The 21031-nt window shown below is 37.8% G+C and overlaps 1 protein-coding gene across 2 annotated transcripts in view; it reads left to right on the forward strand.

Annotated features, from left to right (window-relative positions):
• Positions 1–2017: 2017 nt before the first annotated feature.
• Positions 2018–21031, forward strand: part of LRP12 (LDL receptor related protein 12) — a 66312-nt gene continuing 47298 nt past the window's right edge. For both annotated transcript variants that reach the window (XM_039853997.1, XM_039853998.1), the window contains exon 1: positions 2018–2448. In XM_039853997.1, the coding sequence (XP_039709931.1) occupies positions 2370–2448 (79 nt within the window). In that variant the 5' untranslated portion in view covers positions 2018–2369. The remainder of the gene's footprint in view (positions 2449–21031) is intronic.

The raw sequence follows: 21031 nt of genomic DNA on the forward strand, positions 1-21031 counted from the left end.
GATGACCCTGCAGAGGTACAGGAGGTCTTCCCTTTGCCAAATATATATCTGTGAGTCTGGATTTTCTTCATATACTTCAACCAAAACAACATATTGCAACAGATTGGATGCAGAACAGATATGAGAATACAGCTGTCTTCTATTAAGCCAGACATTAAGATTTACAAAGATGGAAACAATGTCACATTTCTCATTAAGGTTTTTTTTTTTTGAAAAGTTAAAATGTAATGAATTTTTATTTTAAATAAATTGACAAGTATTTTAAAATTTTAATTTCTAAATAGTAAATATCAAAGATATGACCCAAATTAACAAAAACTCTTAAGATTTCCCCCCAAACTGAGTGTTTTTAAAAGGACCCTGAAACCAAAAAAGTTTGAGAACTTGCTAAGTTCCAGAGGACAGGTCGGGATGGAAGAGCAAGTGTAGGGGTGGGGATTGGGGTCGTGAATGCATCAGTCAGGAGACTGATGGGGGCACTGTGTGTCTTGTCTTGGGGATAGGGTTCCTCGAATGGTACTAAAAGTGGAAAGAGGAATATGCATTCCACAGTCTTCCTTCATTTTGTCTGTGCCATGTCCTAAACACAGTGGTCATGGCAGCACCGTTTCTAGAAAGAGATCTAAAAAAACAAGCAGTTGAGTCTGGAATCCTAAAACTAGGAAAGACGACTGCAGGTTGTTTAATGAAGCTACTCTTTCTCCAGTGAGAGTGGGAATCATTTTTGGCGTTCTGGGGTTTTTGTTTGCCAAATGATACAAAATTTGTAAATGATTGGATTTTGTATTGTTAATATTTTATCTTTTGGAATATCATTTCCTGGATTAAAAAAAAATGTCTTAAAGGGAACAAATCAGTAGGGGTTAGAGGGAAAGCCTAAATGTCCTTTCAAAAAAGCATGTCTTAAAATTTAACATTTACCTGCTATGCATTAAGCATTGTGCTACAGAGTAGGCTGTGGTACAGTGGAAACAATCCTGCATTTAGAATGAGAAAAATTGTTTCAAAACATTTCCTTGCTATATCCTTTTGGGTAATCTCTCTGAGACTCGTTTTCTTATCTATAAATGTGGATAATAGTATTTATCTCACAAGGTTATTAGGGATTAGAAGAGATAACCTATGTCAGTAGGACAGCATAGTGCATTGTAGGTCTTCAAATGGCTGGGAGGTTGCCTGTAAAGCCAATGATAAATCCAGTAAGGGAGATAAAACGTGTAGACAAACACTTTAAAAATACAAAGCGGAAGTTCTGACGTGCCAGTGTCACTACAAATGTATTTATAAAGTGCTAGGAAGATCTAAAGGAAGGAGGGGTCACACTTGTTGGGATCCGGGGAAGATGTTTAGAAAAATTAGAAAGTGCTAAATGAACTTCCCACCCTTCCCGCTTCTCCACCTCCAAGGTCGGCTCCAGCCCAGTATCACCTCCCAGTTCCAACGCCCCCACTACCCCCCAGCACAATATCAAACCACCTCCCGCGGCTTCCACGCCAGACGGGAAGAGCTCCACACACCAGCCTTGCCCGACTCATCCCTGGCACCTTGCTCGTGGGTGTGCAGCCCGAGCTCGCCCGCAGGCGTCCACGCAGACCCGCCGCCGGGGTCCGCGGTACTACCCTGCGCCCACCCACCCCGAGCTCCGCGCCGATATTAAGCGGAGGCATGTAGGGGTAGTAAAAAGGCACTCCCAAGTTCTCAGCCCACGACCTCCCTGCACTCGCAGCCCTCCTTAGCCTCCAACTCGCCCTCGCACCCCCCGCGGGGGCAGCGCGGAGGCCCGGGACTACGGCGGAGCCGCGCGCGGGGCCTCGCTCCCCAGCCGGGGGACCCAGCGGCCGGCGTTCGCGCGCTCGCGCATCGATTGGCACTGCCTTGGCCCTCCCCCTCCAGTCGCGGGGAAACCGGTCCCGAGACTCGGAGAGTCCGGCGGAGCGCGGGGCTGGAACCAAGGCAGGCGGGCCAGGCGATTGCCTATCGCACGGATGAGCGCGGCTGCCCGCTCGCGTCCTGTCTGGCGGCTGGCGGCGCCCGCCAGCCTGTACGGCGCGAGGCCGGAGCCGCGCGCCCGCCGCCCCCTCGCCCCGCGCCCGCGCGCGCGCGCGGCCCGCCTCTGCCCCCGGGAGGGCAGCCCAGCGCCGGGTCCTCGCGCATCCCGGGGTGGGAGCGGGCGAGCGGCCGAGGGAGGGAGGGCGCGCGCGCGGGCGGCGGCGGTGGCGGCCCCTCCCGTCCTCCTCCCGCCGCCGCGGAGAGCGCAGGGAGCAGCCGGGGGCTCGGCGGCGGCGGCGGCGGCGTCTGGCCCCAGCTCCTCCTCCTCCTTCTTCCTTTCCTCCTCCTCCATCTCCTCGCTCCCTCCATCTGCCGTGGTTATGGCCCGTCGCTGGAGCACAAAAGAGTCTCCGCGGTGGAGGTCTGCGTGGGTCTTGCTTTTTCTCGCCGGGGTGTACGGTAAGTGTCTGCGTCCCCGCGTCCCGCTGACAGAACAAAGCTGGGGCGACCCTGGGCCCCGAGGCCTCTAGGACAGGGGTTCCCTGGAAGAACCAGAGAGGGACTCTGGGCGCCGGCGGGACAAAGACCCGCCGAGGGGTAGAGGCAGCGGAGGGGGTGGCCGCGCAAGGAGATGCTTTCGTCCACTCGTCCACCTCTAGACCCTTGGGCTGTTGGAGAGGGACTTGGGTGTCCCGGCGGGGGGAGCCCCGGTGGAGCCAAGGGGTGGCGGGCGGACTTCCAGACCCGGGCTGGAGGGCCCCTTGCACAATCCACAAACAACGATGTATGACTGTGTTTGAAAGAAGGGGAAGTCGCCCCCGCCGCTGCCGGGACGGTCCTGCCAACCCCCGACCCTTTCTCGAGGTTGGGAAGTTCTCTCCCCAGTGAAATTCCCCTCTGCACCGGGTCCCCCACCCCACCCCTTCCTCCCCACTCCGGGAAAAAGCGGCCCGCTGCCTTCTTCCCATCTCTGCACACGGGGGGCCGAGGCCCTGGTGATCCCGGGCGTGCAGGATCGTGTTCCTCCCCCAGGAGCACCACGCAGAAGGCCAGAAAATAGTTTCCAGCCCCACCTCAGTTTCTTCCTTTTAGAGCGTACGTGTCTGCCCTGACTCCTAGTTCATTTGTCATTTCATCCATCATTGTCCGCTGATGTCCCTGTTGCTTTATTCTAGTCTATGGATCGCTTTATGTACCTTTGAGGTTAAGAGAAGGCTGAAGACTGTGTGAGAACTAAGCTTTATATTGCGTTGGTGTCTGAACAAGAGCTAAGGAATTAATTGGACAGAACATTCATTGTTTGAGAGACTTGAGTTCCACTTCTGACTTCACCGTTCCTAGTTTATCAGTTAAACACGTTGGTGGATGTTTCAGAGTACAGTTAACCTCGACTTTTTAGAGTGGTGCTTTGATTTCTTCAAAAGAAAACAATTCGAAATTACCATTCCATGGTTAAATTTTACTTGTAAGAAGTCCAAGTCATTTGCCACGACACTAACTCCACTGTTGGTGGTGGTGATGGAGTTCAGTCAACATGTAATTCATGAGCAAGCATTAACTCTTTTGAAAGCATTTATCTGTGGAATTAAGTGTGATAGTAACTTTTAGAACCTGGGAAATTATCCTAAATGAAGAATTCAATGAACTTAAATTGAAATTTGCCAACAGCCAAAAAGTAATTTTTCACTGTGATTTAGAATGTATTGCTCCCTGACCTGATTTAATATCATTTTTGTTTGGAGAGGTTTGGTCCACATTTGATGTGGTAATTGCCAATGGTGTGCCTGTGTATGACCAGAAAACCCCATTGCCTGACTTCTGATTGTTAGTGTCAAGTGGCAGTGATCCCTACTTGCCTGATGACTTGTGGGTTTGGGTCTACACCAGAGATCAATAAGCTATTAAGTTGTTTCTTCTAGCCTGAAGGTGGATGTAGTTCTGCTCTAGGTTTGGTTTAATGGCCCAGGAGAGAGAAGAAAGTGAGACATATCTTTAATCTAGGGTGATTAGGAGTGTCCAGCTTTGTCCTCTACTATAATCAGAATTGAATTTTAGTGATATCTGATCAGAATGGATAAACAGGTTCTTTTGCTTTTCTCACATGAAAACCTATGCCATTAGTGTTTGAACTAAAAGTCTTTTTGCGTCCAGAAATAAGAGGCTGTGAACCCCATGATATGCCTTGGTGCATTCTTTTGTACTTGTACACAAAATGAGTTTCTGATAAGTAATTATCAAATATTTGTGTCTTTGGAATTTATATTTAGTGAGAAATTATTAGTAGGCAACGACTGAAACTTCTTTTTCCAACAATATGGGACCAGATTATAAAATTAGCAAGTGATTATGCTAGGGGTTAATGTCTCAAGCCACAGCAAGTTTCAAAATATAAGAAAAAAGGAGATAGTGAGCAGGCAGAACATTAAACTGTGTGAGCAGAAATTAAAGGAACCTTTCACCCTGCAACTGGAAAAATTCTCTATAGCTGCTCTCTGTCTCTTCAACCTTATATGTGGATTTATATGGAGAAAAAGCTATAACAATAGTATGGCGCTGTAGGGGTGGGGGAACATGCTTCCATAACAATAATGAGGTTTGTTTGGTTTGAATTCGCACTAACTGTGATGGTAGTGGATTCATCCTGAGAAATACCCAGCACCTTGAGCCTCTTAAAACAAATATTTGCTGTAATTTATGAAACTGTCCTTTATGCATCAAAAAAAGTTTAAGTGGCTTCAAAAATAATTAGGAAGCTCTGTGAAAACAACCAAGTGTTCAGAGTAACTCTTAACACAGACCCAGTTGAAGAAGAGCAGGTTGATTGGCCAATATTTAGGCAGCTCCAATACCAACTCTTCACAGAGTGACTCTTATTTATTAACTGCAGTATTAAATGGCTCCGAGTTGTGCTTTAAATCTTTGAAACATTTTATATATCTTTTAAAAAAAATCTTTGTTTATTTTGATGTTTATTCTCACATGGCCATTTTAGTGGACTACGTGATTATTAAATCTGATCATGTTAGTGGAATAATGTGACTATTATACTCCAAGTTACTTTTCTGAACACCACAGCCTTATTTGAAATTCTGAACTGTGAAATGGAATACAGTTAATGTTTTCTAAAAGTAGTTGTTCAAGGACCAATAATTATCTTTCAGGAGTGGCTGTAATTTAAACTGCTTTGAATGTTCCTGAGAGTGAGTAGAAAGTAAAGGTTGATTTGGAAGTTTGAAGGTGTAATAACATTAGTGGGGGCAGCTGCGAGCTTTGCTGGGCATTGTTTTAAGTCTGAGAAGAGACGGTGCTTCTCATAATTTGCATAGGATGTCTGGCTTTTATAAATGTCTGGCTTTTATAAACTCTCCTAGTCAATACAAGCTGTTAGACTTGCTCACTTCTCAAGCCGTGATTTGGTAATTGTAACAGTTCCATTACTTTATCCTTTTCCACTTCCGTTTGCCTCCCAGATCAATGTTTTGTTTCTTTTTCTTTCTTTCTTTTTTTTTTTTACTCAAACCTACCTTAAAGTACATACTATAGTACTCCCAGTATACAGAACAAAACAATGTCCATGAAATAATACTGACTTTTCATATTCAATTTATCCTCCCTTCTCTCACTCTTCCTTTTTTCCTTTGCTCTTTTAGGCTCATTAAGTTATTTTTAGACCCACTAATAAATTGCAATCCTTGAAAAACACTGCCCTAGGTGAAGCTTGAAAATGTAATTTAAAATGTTTGTTGTATTTATATAACATTTTACGATAGCATTGTAGAGTTGCAAATGTTTAGTTTTGGGTTACTTGTCCCCAGAGCATTTGGAAGAGGTAAGAACTCTTTCTGGTGTATACTGACTGACCTGCGATAAATTCTTCTTTAAACTGGTTTTCAGCTTATTATAGTCAAAAGTCTTTGCTGTGCACAGTACTATTCTAGATGTTGTGATAGCCTAAAATATTCTTTTTAATCTTGCATTTTATATCTCATTGGTAAATCTTTTCCCATGAGTTTTATGGAACATTCAGTAGCATTTTATAAATTTCCAGTTTAAGGATAGACTAGAAGTTCCAATTTTAGAGAGGTTGTAGAAATAACTGGAACATGAGAAAAAAATTAAACTAGATTCCAATTACTTCTAAAAAAAAAGTCAAGTTTGATTATATAAAATATGTTGAATAAAACTGAATTAATTGTTTAACATAAACTCTTCCTTGGGTTTAGAATCTAAATTATATCCATGTCCTAGAGGGAATATGAAGGTACACAGCACATTCCACGAAATTCTAGGCAGTTTTCAGGCAAAAAGTATTAAATGACCATTTTCAGTGAGATAACTATGTTCCAAGAAGAGTATGGATGAGATTTGAACAAGATATGGTAAATGATTTAAAAGGTTCCCAGAAAGTAAAATCTCTCAAGAAAACAAGTTATGTGAGGCTGAAAAGTGAGAAGCAGTTAAAGAAAGTGTTTGGAAAGAAAAGACTGACTTGTGGTGAGAAATTTTAAAGCTTATCAAGAAGTTAAAGGAACAATGGATTTTTTTGTGTTTTTGATCTGAGTTGCTTTTGTGGTTGGGGTTTAATGTTGTTTTTTCTTACCTTTTATCAATGATATTACAGTTTAAAGAGTGAAAGGTAAAAAATGAGGTAAACAATATAGATGAGATTATATAGATTTAAGCAAATAGAAAATTTTTATTTCAGAATTTTAGAATGAGTATTCTATTTTTGCTGCAAGTCTTTATAGGTAAATGAAGGTTGTTCAGAACTTAGGAACTGAAGGCGAGTTAATGATCTCCAATTTCTAAGGTCACCTTTCCCTCCTGTTTCTCCTCTTTTTCCCCTTACCCACCCCTTACACCACTTTTGGGAGGGGTGAGTAATAGGTGTATACTACTTATTCTCATTTTCTAAGGTATAAGATTAGAACCTACAAATACAGGTTAACCAGTTTATTTGTTCAGATGTGTGTCATCAGTCTTTTTAAGTATATGCCAACAATAAATGTATATAAAGATAGATCTATATATATACACACACATATATGTATGCATTAGTTTCAGTACTAAATTAGCTTAGGGAATTCTCTCGTCTAAGCTATAGAAAGAAAGGAAGGAAACTAACATTTATTACATTAAGTTTATAATGTGCTTGGTCTTTATTCATTGCTGTCAGATACTGTGCTTGGTCTTTAGTCATTGCTAGTTAATCTTCATTGGGTATCATTTGGCAGTCCTTATAAGGTATTTATCCCTTTTGTATAGAAGAGAAAATTGGAGTTCAGAGAAGACTTATTTAAGATTAAACCACTAGGAAGTAGTAAAGCCAAGACTGCAACCTAATCCTGTCTCTTCATTTATTTAGCAAATATTTGTTGAGCACTTGCTGTGTCTGGCACTGTGTAAGGCACAGCAACCTGATGGACGTAGTTTCTGCCCTCTTGGGACTTACAGTCTAGTGAATAAGTTGTAATAAGCGCTCTAACAGAAGCAAAGGGACACAAGGTACTTAGAGGAAGACTGACTTGTCGAGGAGACAATTATAAGACCTAAAGGATAGCTAACCATGTTATGATTGGGACGAGAGAGCCTTGCACATGGGAACAAAGTGCGAAAAAGGCCCAGAATCACAGAAGAGCTTATGTGGAAGAGCTGGTGTCTTGCAAATAATAAAATCAGTGTAGTTGGAGCACAGTGGTCATAGGGAGAGTGACAGGGTAAGGTTGGAATCTTAGGTAGGAACTCAGGACTTTAGAAACGATGGCAGAGAATTTGGGTTTATTTTAAGTGAAATTATTTAAAAAGTTTAAATGATTCAATGCGACATGTTTTGAAAACAGTTGCTTTTATCACTGTGTGGGGAGGGTTGTTGTGAATGAGGCAAGAGTGGAAATGGGATGGTTAGGTTTGGGCTATAATTCAGGTGAGAGACACAGGCGCTTGGACCAAGATAGTAGTAGTGGAGATAGAAGAGTCTGGATTGCCCTTTTTATAGGGAAGAAAGGGACACTTCCTCTCGTCACAAGAGAGAAAGAGGAAAATATTGGTGTAAACGTACTTAGGTCTGTGGGTTTTGAGGTGGGAAGATGGAGATTTCTCAAAGTAATATGACATGAGGTCATCAGATGAGGATGAAAAGGAGAGATGAGAGATCGACGGTGACTTCTGTTTCCCCAATTCAGTAGAGCAAGTCGGGCCCTTAGGGAGTTAACATTTCTATTATTTAATCTAGAAGAGAGGATTAAGAACACTCAGTGCAAGAAGGGGTATTGTGGTGAGTAGTTGTACAACACATGACAGGAAGGGTGAGGATGTAAGTTACAAGGGGAGAAGCTTACGTGTTCTATGGAGAACTCAATTCTGAGGACTGTCATTTTTGTCAGTGAAATAAGTACAGAACAGCTTTCTACAGTGTTTTAAGAGTATTTCTGGCAGGAAGCAAAGGGTAGGACTTTTTGCCCAAGTTAAATGCCTAATGCTGAGTGATCAATTAAAGATTGCTTTATGTTTTAGAAGAGTCAAGAATGCATTTGTAGTTTAGAGAATTGTAGAGATTTGGGAAAAATAAAGTGACCTTTATTTTTTTTCCCGGGGTTTGTATGGTTTATTTACAGCAGACATAACTTTAGAAAGTCCTGAAACTTCAAAATAAATTAAGCTGAAAGAACAGTTTTCCAGTCTTCTTTTAAATATTTGATAACTCACTGCTCTGTTTGGTGAAGAAGTAAAATTGTTTTACATTCATTCTTACCATCAAATGAGAGTAACTTGAGACCTACCTTTAATATACTTACATTTCATTTCTTAGAGAAATGGAAAATGATGCTGATCTTTTAATATTGAGGTTAAATGGAGCACAGTAAGATGTTTAGTAGTTGGAATTTACCTTTCAAATATAAGGAAGAGAGTAAGCCTTTTCTTACCTACTTAATTTCAGTGATCGTTAAAGCATTAAGTTTTAAGTTAGTAAGTTTGTATCTGGTATATTCTGAAATAGAATTCAGTTTCTTGGAATTATAATTGTCTGTTCTAGTGACAATAAAATCTTTTACTGAGATTTAGAATACAGAACTCTTTTACCAAAAAAAATATGCCTTGTTTAAATCCTCAAAATAACACGGTGAGGTTAGGTATTATTATCAGAAGAAATTGAAGCTTTTAGAGTAGTGATTTTGCCTAAGGGTTCGCATCTCTCTGCTGCTGTTCTCTCTGTGTAGAGGCCCATTATTTACTGTCTGCATTATTGTTACAGCTGCTACCCAGTCTTGACTTTAGTCTTGTCCTGATTCAATCGTAACACACACAGCAGCCAGAGTAACTTTTCTAAAGTACAGATGTGATTATATATATAACTCTCTTGCTTAAAACCCAGCAGTAGTTCCTTATTCTTAAAATACAAGCGTAACTCACTAGGCCCTTCATGATCTGGCTAGTTTTTACCTTTCTTGTCTCTTGTCACTTCCTTCACCCACCACTCGCCAGCTTCCCCCATGTTCCTACAACACTGAACACATTGCTCTTGTCTCTTGGCCTTTGCACGCAGTTTCCTCTGCCTGGCTTTATCTTCCTTCCTCCACCATATTCTTCACTAGGCCCACTCCTGCCTGTTCTTTAGCTTTCCTTTGGATGTTACCTCCTTTGGCAACTCTTTCCTGGTTTCTCAAACCTCGGTTCCCTTCTCATAAGCATCTCAGACTGCTCTTATATGCAGTATTGGCACTGACCTTGTTTTACTTCTCTGCTTCCCCCTGGAGCAGGGCCGTCTAGTAGGTATATACAGTAGTCCCTCCCTTGTCTCCGGCTTCCCTTCTGTGGTTTTAGTTACCCTCAATTAGCCATGGTTTGAAATTTCTAAATAAAAAATTCCAGAAATAAACAATTTGTAAGTTTTAAATGGTGCACTGTTCTAAGCAGCGTGGTGAATTGCTCTCGCCATCCTTCTCCATCCCGCCCAGGACATGAGTCGCCCCTTAGCCCAGTGGACCTACACTGTATGTGCTGCTCACCCATTACTCACTTGGTGGACAACTCGGTTATCAGAATTACTGTTGCACTACTACTGTGCTTGTGTTCAAGTAACCCTTATTTAATAATGGCCCCACGCACAAGAGTAGTGATACTAGCAATATGGATATGCCAAAGAGAAGCCGTAAAATTCTGCCTCTCAGTGAAAAGGTATGCATGTATAAGAAAAAACAGTGTGATTATAGGATTTGGTACTCTCTGTGGTTTCAGGCATCCACTGGGGGTCTTGGAAAGTATCCCCCATGGATAAGAGGAGACTACTGTAAGGTGGGCCTCAGATATATCATATATATCATTGTCCTAGTAGCCACATTAAAAAGAAACAGGTGACATTAATGTTAATGTATTTAACCTAGTATATCTAAAATATTATCATTTTGACATGTAATCAATAGAAAATAATTTTTCATACTAAGTCTTCAAAATCTAGTGTAAATTTTATACTTACAGCTCATCTTAATTAGACTAACCATATTTCAGGTGCTTAATAGCCACTTTGGAAAACAGTGTCTTTTAAAGCTGAATGTAAATATGCTCTGTGATCTAGCACTTCTCCTCTTAGGTATAAACTCAGGAGAAGTGGGAACATATGTGTGCCAGAAGACGTGTACAAGAATATTCATAGCATCCTTATTCATTATAGCCCCAGACTAGAAACAGTCCATACGTCTATCAGCAATAGAATGAATAGATGAATTATGGTATATTAAGGGAAGACTACAGCAGCAGTTCTCAAACTTTTGGGTCTCAGGACTCCACAATTATTGAGGGATCCAAAGAATGCTTTTTAACATGGGAGATGTATATGTTTTTAAATAATAGAAATTAATATTGAGAAGTTGTTAAAATATTTAACTCATTTAAAGTGCAATAAGAAACCCATTACATGTGACCATAAATAGCATACATTAATGTAAAATGACAAATGACTATATATTTTCCAAAACAAAAAATTTCATGAGTGGCATTGCTATACATTTTTCCAAATTTCTGTAATGTCAGGCTTAAAAGAAGACAACTGATTTCTCATCTCTGCTGCTGCAGTCAGTCTGTTGTGACAAATTTTGGCTGAAGTATAGGAAGAAAATTTGGCTTGGTGTGGATATGTAACTGTAAAGGGAGAAGTATTTTAATAGCCTTTTCGGATAAATGTGAATATTGTTTGATGCTACACCAGAACTTGACAGGTAGTTTTATGTCTACAAGTCCAATACACTGTTCATTGCTCCACAGAGCCAAGTGACAAGTAGTTTTTTAAAGTTTAGTTACGCCATGGAATCTGAAACCATATCTATAAACTTTCTGTATTCTGTTAAACTCTGAAAGGTCTTGGAGATTCCCAGGAATACACTGACCGTACTTTGAGATTAATTTGCTACATGGTCATTAAAAAAAAAACTACCAATAGCATGAGTGAATTTCACATGTTGATCAAAAGAAGTCACTCACTAAATTACAAGTGCTGTGTAATCACAATCTAAGAAGTTAGGGTACAGGCAAATAGTTACTTATGGGGGAGCGGTTAGTGATTGAGACGGTTACCAGGGTAGCTTTTAGACTGCTGGCTGCATTCTCTTTCTTGACTTAAGTGATAATTTACACAGATACAGGTATTTTGGGTGATAACTTGTGGAACTGTAATAAAGTAATAAAAACTTTTTTTTTTTAAAAAAAAAGCAGCGTTCAATAATAGTATCCATAGGTTTTCTAATCATTTAGATTCTCTCTAGTGCTTTGCTTTTAATTTTTGTTCTTTGATATTTTTCCTTTGTGTTTGATAATTAAAAACATATTTAAAACTTTGTACGTTCAAAAATGTCAAACATATTCAAGTAGAGAAACTAGTATAATTAAGCTGATATACCCAACATCCAGCATCAACAAGTGATCATTATATGGCCAGCCTTGTTTTATCTAAAATTCCACCACCTCTAAACACACATGATTTTGACATCTGATCTGTTCATTTTCAGCATGTATCTCTAAAATGTGAGGCCTTTAAAAAAAATAAAACTTAAGCCCCATACCATATCACTCTTAAAAAATTAATGATTCCTGATTACCATCAAATATCCAGACATGTTCGCATTGCCCTAGTTGTCATATAAACATGAATTTTTAGAAACTGTTTAGATTAAGGTCCAAATAAGATCTGTACTCTGCAGTTGTCGATATCTGTTAAATCTTTACTGGTTTCTTATCCCCTTTTTCTTTCTTGCATTTTTTAAACAATTTTAAGTATAGTTTTATGGTATTCTTTTTCAGATTGGAGGTAGTCCTTAAATTCCTATATTAATAGGTTTTTGAAACTAAGTTTTTAATTTTGTCACGTAAGTTTTTTTCATTTCCAAGATGATCATAAGGACTTTATGAAGGCCAGAGTAATGTGAGTGAAATGTATCTAACATAATGCCAGACAGTACTGCTTGAATAAATGAATTCATTTATTCATGAATGGAGTAAATTACATTCATGTGATTACTAATGTTGAACTGTTTTTGCATTTATGAAATGGGCCATAAGAAGTTGGTAATGATATATTTTAAATCTGCTGGAATACATTTACTAATATTTTTTAGACTTCGTGTTCAGTATTTATCAGATCAGTCTATAGTCAGTCCTAGCTTTCTTCCTCCATCCACTCCTTGCTCTTCCTCTCCTGTAAACTAACCTCCCCTCTCCTCCTGCCTGATTTTCATATCTGTTAATCTATTATTTTAGATTTTGTTGTTGATTTCAGCGGTCAGAAACAGTGTAAAAGATGTGTGTTCCAGTTGTGATTATTTTGCCCTTTAAGATTTGGAAAGAAGAGTAATTATTTATGAACTGTAGAGGTACTGTGATAGGAAATCAAGTTAGCAGCTTTGTTCTCCTGACAGGAGAAATGTTTTCATTTCTAGTGTGGTTAACCTTTGTTTCACTAAGGAAAATTATGGAGACAAGCCTATACAAATGGGTCTTAGGACCAAATAAACCAATAAGGTAACTTAATGAAGATGGATTGGCCCCATGGGATGTGGAATCTAAAGGAAAGATCTGGAGTGGGGTAAAATGGAGATGCTAAATGAACATTGAGTTCAAGTCAAAGGGTAGTAATGTTGTATTCTATCAATTTGGTATTTCTGGTCTGCTGGGGATGACACTTTAAAACCAAACTCATTTGCTCAAAAGGTAGTAGCCACAAAGTTAACCAAAATGTGGCCCCAATACTATCTAAACCATGCCCTAGCGGTATCACATGATTACTTGTGCATAAGAGTATTCACCTGCTACAGAGGGCGAAAGATTAAGGGTAACCTAGTATTAGTGCTATTGGAGTGGAATCACTACCCAAGGTGTAAGTTCTAATGTCAGTGAGTAAGGCTAAAATATAGTTCTCTTTAAAATCTCTTAAATCATCTTCAAGTACAGTATGCATGTTTTGTAGATTCACTGCTGAATAGCATACTTTCATTATGTGCAAACATCTAGTTTTCTCTCAATCATTGGTACAGATATTTCTTTGAGCACCTGCTAAAATGGTTGTATTTACAGGCTATATAAAAAATATGAGTGAGAATAGAAAAAAATTACATAAATTTGAATAGGATTCAGCTCCACATTACTTTTTTCCAGTACATTTCAATAGGGAACTGAGTGTTTTGACTGACATATGTGGGTGTATTAGAACTCAAATTAAGATACATGATTTGTTCCTGCTTTTTATTTTGTCTGTTATTTTGCTTATTTGTTCTTTTATTCCCTAAGTAGGAGGCTAGCTACAATCAAACTTAAAATACAGAAGGTGTATTTCTTGAGGGTTCGTTAGAATTCTGCCCCAAAAATTTAAAGGGCATGGTGCTTTTAGGGAATGACTCTTTTCAACTTCTACCTCTTTGAGTCAATTTTGCTAACACACAAAGTTATTTTTTCTTAGGATATTGTAGTTTCATCTGTATTTCCATATTTGCTTTAATGTTATAGGTAATATCTCTCAAAATTATTCTTTACATCTGTGATTATATCTTTATTGTCATTCCTAATACCTCTCTATCTGTTGTTCTTTTCTTGAATAAGCTTGTCACAGATTTCTCTATTTTAGGTTTTCTCAATGAAGCAGCTCTTGGTTTTATGGTCTACTGATTTCCTTGTTTTCTATTTTATTCTTTTAGCTGAATTCCTTTTTTGGTTGATTTTGTTGTTTTTCTGGGGTTTTTTTCTAGTTTTTAAGGTTATTGATTAGTTTCTTCTTTTTATTTTTTTTAATTACCATACAGTGAAATTGACCCTTTTTCCTTTGGGGTACAGTTCTGTGAATGTTAACACATGTACACATTTGTATAGCTACCACCAAAATCAGATAAACCACCTTAAAGACCTCTGTCCTGCTATTCCATTATAAATCACACCCTCTCCCCACCCATAATCCCTGATAACCACTCATCTGTTTTTTATCACTATAGTTTTCTCTTTTTTAGAATGTCATATAAATGGAATTGTACGGTATGTGACATTTTGAGACTGGTTTCTTTTACTCTGCCTAATGTCTTTGAGATCATCCACATTATTACATGAATCGATAGTTTATTATTCCTGATCAGTGTGATGATTGTACCATAGTTTGTCATTTCACCTTGTGAGGACATTTGAGTGTTTTCAGTATGGGGCTATTATAAATAAAGCTACTGTAAACATTTATGTGCAGGTTTTTGTGTGGACATGTTTTTATTTCTCTAGGGTAAATACTTAGCAATAGAGTTGCTGGGTCATAAGTTATACATATATGCTTAACTTTAAAGGAAACTGCCAGACCATTTTCCAGAGTGGCTGTACCCGTTTGCATTCTGACTAGCAATGTGGGAGAGTTCCAGTTGCTCTGCATCCTTCCAAACACTTGGTATTGTCAGTGTATTTTTTAAATAGCTATTGATGTTCAACATCTTATCATATACTTTTTTGCCATCTTATATCATCTTGGGTGAAGTGTTTACCCATTTTTAATTTGGTTGGTGTTTTTTTTTTTACTGTTATGTCTGTAGCTTATGTTTTATACTCTTGACAGTGCTATTGGAAAGCAGGTTTTTAAATTGATGTTTAGTTTATCAATTTTTTTAAAAAAAAATTTTATTTTTCAATTACAATTGACATACAATAGTATATTAGTTTTAAATATACAACATAGTGATTACACATTTTTATAACTTACAAAGTGATCCCTGATAAATATAGTACCCATCTGACACCATACATAATTTTTAAAATGTTATTGACTATATTCCTTATGCTCTACTTGACATCCGCATGACTATTTTGTAACTACCAATTTATACTTCTTAATCCCTTCCCCATTTTCACTCATCCCCCAACCTCCCTCCCATCTGACAACCATCAGAATGTTCTCTGTATCTACGAGTTTCTTTTTGTTTATTCGATTATTTTGTTCTTTAGATTCCACATATAAGTGAAATCTATGGTATTTGTCTTTCTCCATCTGACTTATTCCATTGAAAACTGCCCCTTCAGCCCTCACTGTGAGGCCAGACAATTCAGTTTCTCCCTCATATGTCCTTTCTAGCTGCTGCCCTAGCCCTGGAGCTCAGAGTGAGTCCATCTGTTAAGCCCATGCAGAGGCCCCTGAAGAAGGGCTCCTGTGACTCCAGCCGCTCTCTCTCTCACTCAGCCACTGGAACCCTGGGCTGGGTAGCCTGGTGTGGGGCTGGGACCCCTCAAACCTCAGAGAGACCACCACAACTGAGATATTCATCCCAATTTTTAACCTCCACATGTGGATATGGGATTATCCCATTTTGTGTCTCTGCCCCTCCTACCAGTCTCGAGGTGGCTTCTTCAGTATGTCCCTAGACTTCTGGCAATTTTCAGTGATAGTTCTGTAATTTTGATGTCATCGTGAGAAGATACAAGCCCACCGTTTACCTACTCTGCCATCTTGACCAGAATCCCCAATTTATCAAATTTTTATTTTTTGAATTGTTTTTGGTGCCATTTCTAAAAACTTTTTGCCAGACCCCAAGTCACAAAACTTTTTCCCTTAAAGTGTTAGAGTTTTACATTATGCAGTTAGATCTAAGATCCATTTGAGTTTATATTTTAATATGTATAATTTAAGAGAAGGCTCTATTTTTCCATTTGAATAACCAGTTCCAACACCATTTGTTGAAAAGACTATCTTTTCTCCATTGAGCTTCTTTTGCCCATTTATCAAAACAAACATCAAGTAGTCATATTTGTATAGGTCTTTTTCTGAACTCAGTTCTGTTGCATTGGTCTGTATGTATCACTTCACTATTACCATGCTGTCTTGATAACTTGAGCTTTGAAACTAAACTTTAAAATTGGGTGATATGATTCCTCCAACTGTATTCATTTTCAAAGTTTTCTTAACTACTACAATTCCTTAGCCCTTCCATTATAAATTTTAGAATCTGATTGCTTCTGTCTGCAAAATATCCTGCTCCAATTTTTATTGGAATCATGTTAAATTTATAGATCATTGTGTTGAGTTTTCTAATCCATGAATGCAAGTTTTCTCTATTCATTGAGGTCTTTGATTTCTTTCATTAGTGTTTTGAAGTTTTCAACCTACAGATATTATATATGTTTTGTTAGATTTATATTTATTTCATTTTTTAAGAGCTGTTGAAAATGGTTTTTTTTTTTTAATTTTCATTTCCAGTTGTCTTTGCTTATATATATGAAATGTGATTGACTTCTATATGTTGACCTTGTATCCTGCAACCTAAATAAACTCACTTACTAGTTCTAGGAGATTTTTCTGGGATTTTCTACATAATTATTTTGTCCATGAACACAGATAGTTTTATTTTTGTTTTTCCACACTATGTGCCTTTTATATCTTTTTCTTGCTTTATTACAGTGGCTAATACTTTTAGTATGTATACAATACAAGTGGTGAGAATGCTTGCCTTGTTTCCCATCAAAGAGTAGAAAGTATTCAGTTTCTGCCATTAAATACATTACTTGTAGGTTTTTTGTAGATACTCTTCATCAAGCTGAGGAAGTTTCTATTTATAGTGCGCTGAGAGTTTTTGTTATGAATAGATATTGCATTTGGGAAAATGCTTTTCTACATCTATTTATGTCATTATGTGATTTTTCTTTTTAGATTGTTAGTATAGTGAATTACATTGATTTATTTTTGAATAACTAGCCTCTCATGTCTGAGATAAACCACGTGATCATAGTGTGTTATGCTTTTTTTAATAACAATTTTATACAGTGAAGCTCAGCCTTTTAAGAGTACAATTCAGTTTTTAGTATGTTCACAGAGTCATCCAACCTTCACCACTATCTAGTACCAGAATATTTTCATCAACCAAAAGGGAAAACCTGTACCTATTAACAATCACTACCCATTTTTCCTTCCCCCTAGTCCCTAGCAGCCACTAATCAGCTCTGTGTCATTATGGATTTGCCTGTTCTGGACATTATATCTACATGGAATCATACAATATGTAATCTTTTGCGTCTGGCTTCTATCACATAACAATGTTTTCACGGTTCACACATGTTGTAACACGTGTGAAGTGGTATTTCATTATGGTTTTGGTGTGCATTTCCCTAATGAGTAATGATGTTGAGCTACTTTTCATGTGTTTTTTGGCCATTTGTGTACGTTCTTTGGAGAAATGTCTATTCACATTCTTTGACGATTTTTTTTCTTTTTTTAAATTAATTAATTAATTTTTTATAGTGGCGTTGGTTAACGAAATCCAGTAAGTTTCAGCTGTATGCTTTAACAGTAAGACATATATATGTTTGCACAGTGTGTTCACCTCCCATAGTTAGATTTCTTTCTGTCACCACATATTTGACCCCCTTTACCCCATCTACCTTCCCCTTCCCCCTCCTCCCTACCTTCTGGTAACCACTAGTATATAGTCCATGTCCGTGAGTCTCTGTTTGTCCTGTTCATTTGTTGCTTTTAGGTTTTTATCCCACATATAAGTGATATCCTATGATTTTCAACTTTTTCTGTCTGGCTTATTTCGCTTAGCATGATTATCTCGAGATCCATCCATGTTGTCGCAAATGGCAGTATTTCATGTCTTCTCATGGCTGAGTAATAGTCCACTGTATATATGTACTACAGCTTCTCTATCCAATCATCTACTGTAAGACACTTTGGTTGCTTCCTTGTCCTGGCCACTGTGAATAATGCTTCTGTGAACACTGGTATGCAAATAACCTTTTCGGATATATTTTCAAGTCTTTGCAGTCAATACCTGGTAGAGAGATTGCTGGATCATATGGTAGATCAATTCTTAGTTTTTTGAGGAACCTCCATATTGTTTTCCATAGTGGCTGTACCAATTTGCAGTCCCCCCAGCAATGTATGAGGGTTCCTTTTTCTCTGCATCCTCTCCAACATTATTGCTTGTCCTGTTGATTATAGCTATTATAACAGGTGTGAGGTGGTATCTCTCATTGTGGTTTCGATTTCCATTTCCCTAATGGCTAGCGACGTTGAGCATCCTTTCAAATATTTATTGGTCATTTGTATGTCCTCTATAGAAGAGTGTCTGACCATTTTTTTGATTGGATCATTTTTTGTTGTTATTAATGAGTTGTGTGAGTTCTTTGTATACTTCGGATATTAGGCCCTTATCAGAAGCGATGCTTGCAAATATATTTTCCCATTCGGATGGCTGTCTCTTTATCATGTTGACAATTCTTTTGCTGATCAGAAGCTTTTTAGTTTGATGTAGTCCCATTCATTTCTTTTAGCTTGTACTTCCCTTGCTTTTGAGGTCAAATTCATAAAATCCTCTTTAAGTCCAAGGTCCTTGAGTTTAGTTCTTTTTTTCTTCTATGCATTTTATTGTTTCGGTTCTTATATTCAGGTCCTTAATCCATTTTGAGTTAATTTTGGTGTGTGGTGATAGACAACAGACTACTTTCATTCTTTTGCAGGTGGCTTTCCAGTTTCCCCAACACCATTTATTGAAGAGGCTTTCCTATCTCTACTGTGTGTTTTTGGCTTTTTTGTCGAAAATTATTTGCCCTATAAATATAGGTTTATTTCTGGACCCTTCATTCTGTTTCACCGGTCCGTGTGTCTGTTTTTCTGCCAACACCATGCTAGGTATTCCATTGAGTCTGTAGATCAATTTGGGGAGTGTTGCTATCTTAACTAATTTTAGTCCTTCTGATCTATGAATATGAGATGTCTTTGCAATTATGTAGGCTTTAATTTCTTTCAGCAATGTTTTGTAGTTTCAGAATATAAGTTTTGCCTTTCTTCTATTAAATTTATTTGTATTTTTGTACTATTATAAATGTAATTGTTTTTTTAATTTGATTTTTAGATTTTTCATTGTTAGTAGAGGAATACAGATTTGAGGAGGGGGTAGTCTACAACCTTGCTGAGCTTGTTTATTAGTTCTAAGTCTTTTGCATGTGTGGATTCCTTAGAAGTTTAGACAATTCTAAGATTATGTCACATCTGCAAACGGAGCCTATTTTTCATTTCAGATATAGGTGCCTTTTATTATTATTTTCTTGCCCCAATGGCTCTGGCTAGACCCTTCAATACAGAGTTCAAAAGAAGTGACAAGAGTGAACATATTTGTTTTTATTTATAATAATCTTTAAAACAATTGTTAAAGCATGCTGTTACTATTGAAACAGGGAGGATAGGAAGATGATACATGAGGATTTACTATACTATTTACCCTATTTTATGCAGATTTAAAATGTTACATAATAAAGCCAAAAAAACTGTTAAAATACTTCCCAAAATTACATTGACATTTGTGTCCCCATTCTTAACAATTATTTGATTTCTTAAGGTTTCTTCTCTCTCTCTCTCTCTCACTGTTTTCTTTGTCCTATGTTATTTTTCTTGAAGTCTTTAATTAGATTGATTTTTTAATTTTGCTAACGAACATTTTTGAATGGTTACCCCTTCCTCCTTCTGTCTGTTTGTCTCTCTAAGAAATATTGGTTGTATGTATTCATAGGTATACACAGCTGAAAATGTTTATTTTGCCTTCATACTTGAGTAATGACTTGGCTGGGTATAGAATTCCAGCTTCCAATATTTTCTGTTCAGAATTCTGTATTTATATCATCTTGTAATTTTAGTTGCCATTTTGGTTTTTGTTCCTTTTTTCCTTTGGAAGTTTATAATTTTCTTTTTATCTTTGGAGTTTAGAGTTTTTATCACTATGTGTTTATATCTTCAGACATTACTGTTTGGTATTTGGTGGGCATTTGATCTGAACATATCTAGATTTATACTCGAGTTATTTTTCTGAGATACAGATATGTGTATGTATATACATGTGAATACATACATACATGCATTTGTATATGTTGTGTATATGTATGTATACATATATATGTGTGTGTTTTAACTGCCTTTTATCCTATAAGTCTCTACTTTTAGAATGCCTATTAAGTGAATATTAGTTTGGCTTTATCTTTTTAGTCAATTTCCTATTTTGTGTTTTTATTCTAGAATTTAAAGATTCTTCAATTTAGTCTTTTTAGTTATAATAGTGTATTGTACAAATATAAAAGGTGTCTATTTACAAATAATTTTTTTATAATGACAATTTTGTTCTTTTCAATTAGCTGTAGAACTGATTTGTATCTTTCTCACCCCTCCTGCAAATTCTTATTCTCCATCCACTCTTTCCATTCTCCCAACCCCTACCTTTGAAAATATGGTAAGAACTATAGGTCTTTTCCTCAGAAAATAATCTACATATACATATTCTCAGAAAATTTTGTATTTGCTATCATGTCATTCCAGAACTCCTTAAAGCTTATTCATGAACTTAATAGTGCTGTTCTTGAACTACCTGGGTACTTGTTAGAAATGGTACTTGTTAGAAATGGTAGAATACTTGTCAATATTGGTACTACCTGGGCACTTGTTAGAAATGCAGAATCTCAGGCCCTGCTCCAGATAGTAATTTAGAATCTCTATTTTAACAAGATCACCAGGTGATTTCTTTTATACTCAGGTTTGAGAAACAATGCTGTGCTGTTG

Source organism: Pteropus medius, unplaced genomic scaffold (genome assembly GCF_902729225.1).
Source record: "Pteropus medius unplaced genomic scaffold, Ma_sr-lr_union100, whole genome shotgun sequence".
NCBI classification, from domain to species: domain Eukaryota; kingdom Metazoa; phylum Chordata; class Mammalia; order Chiroptera; family Pteropodidae; genus Pteropus; species Pteropus medius.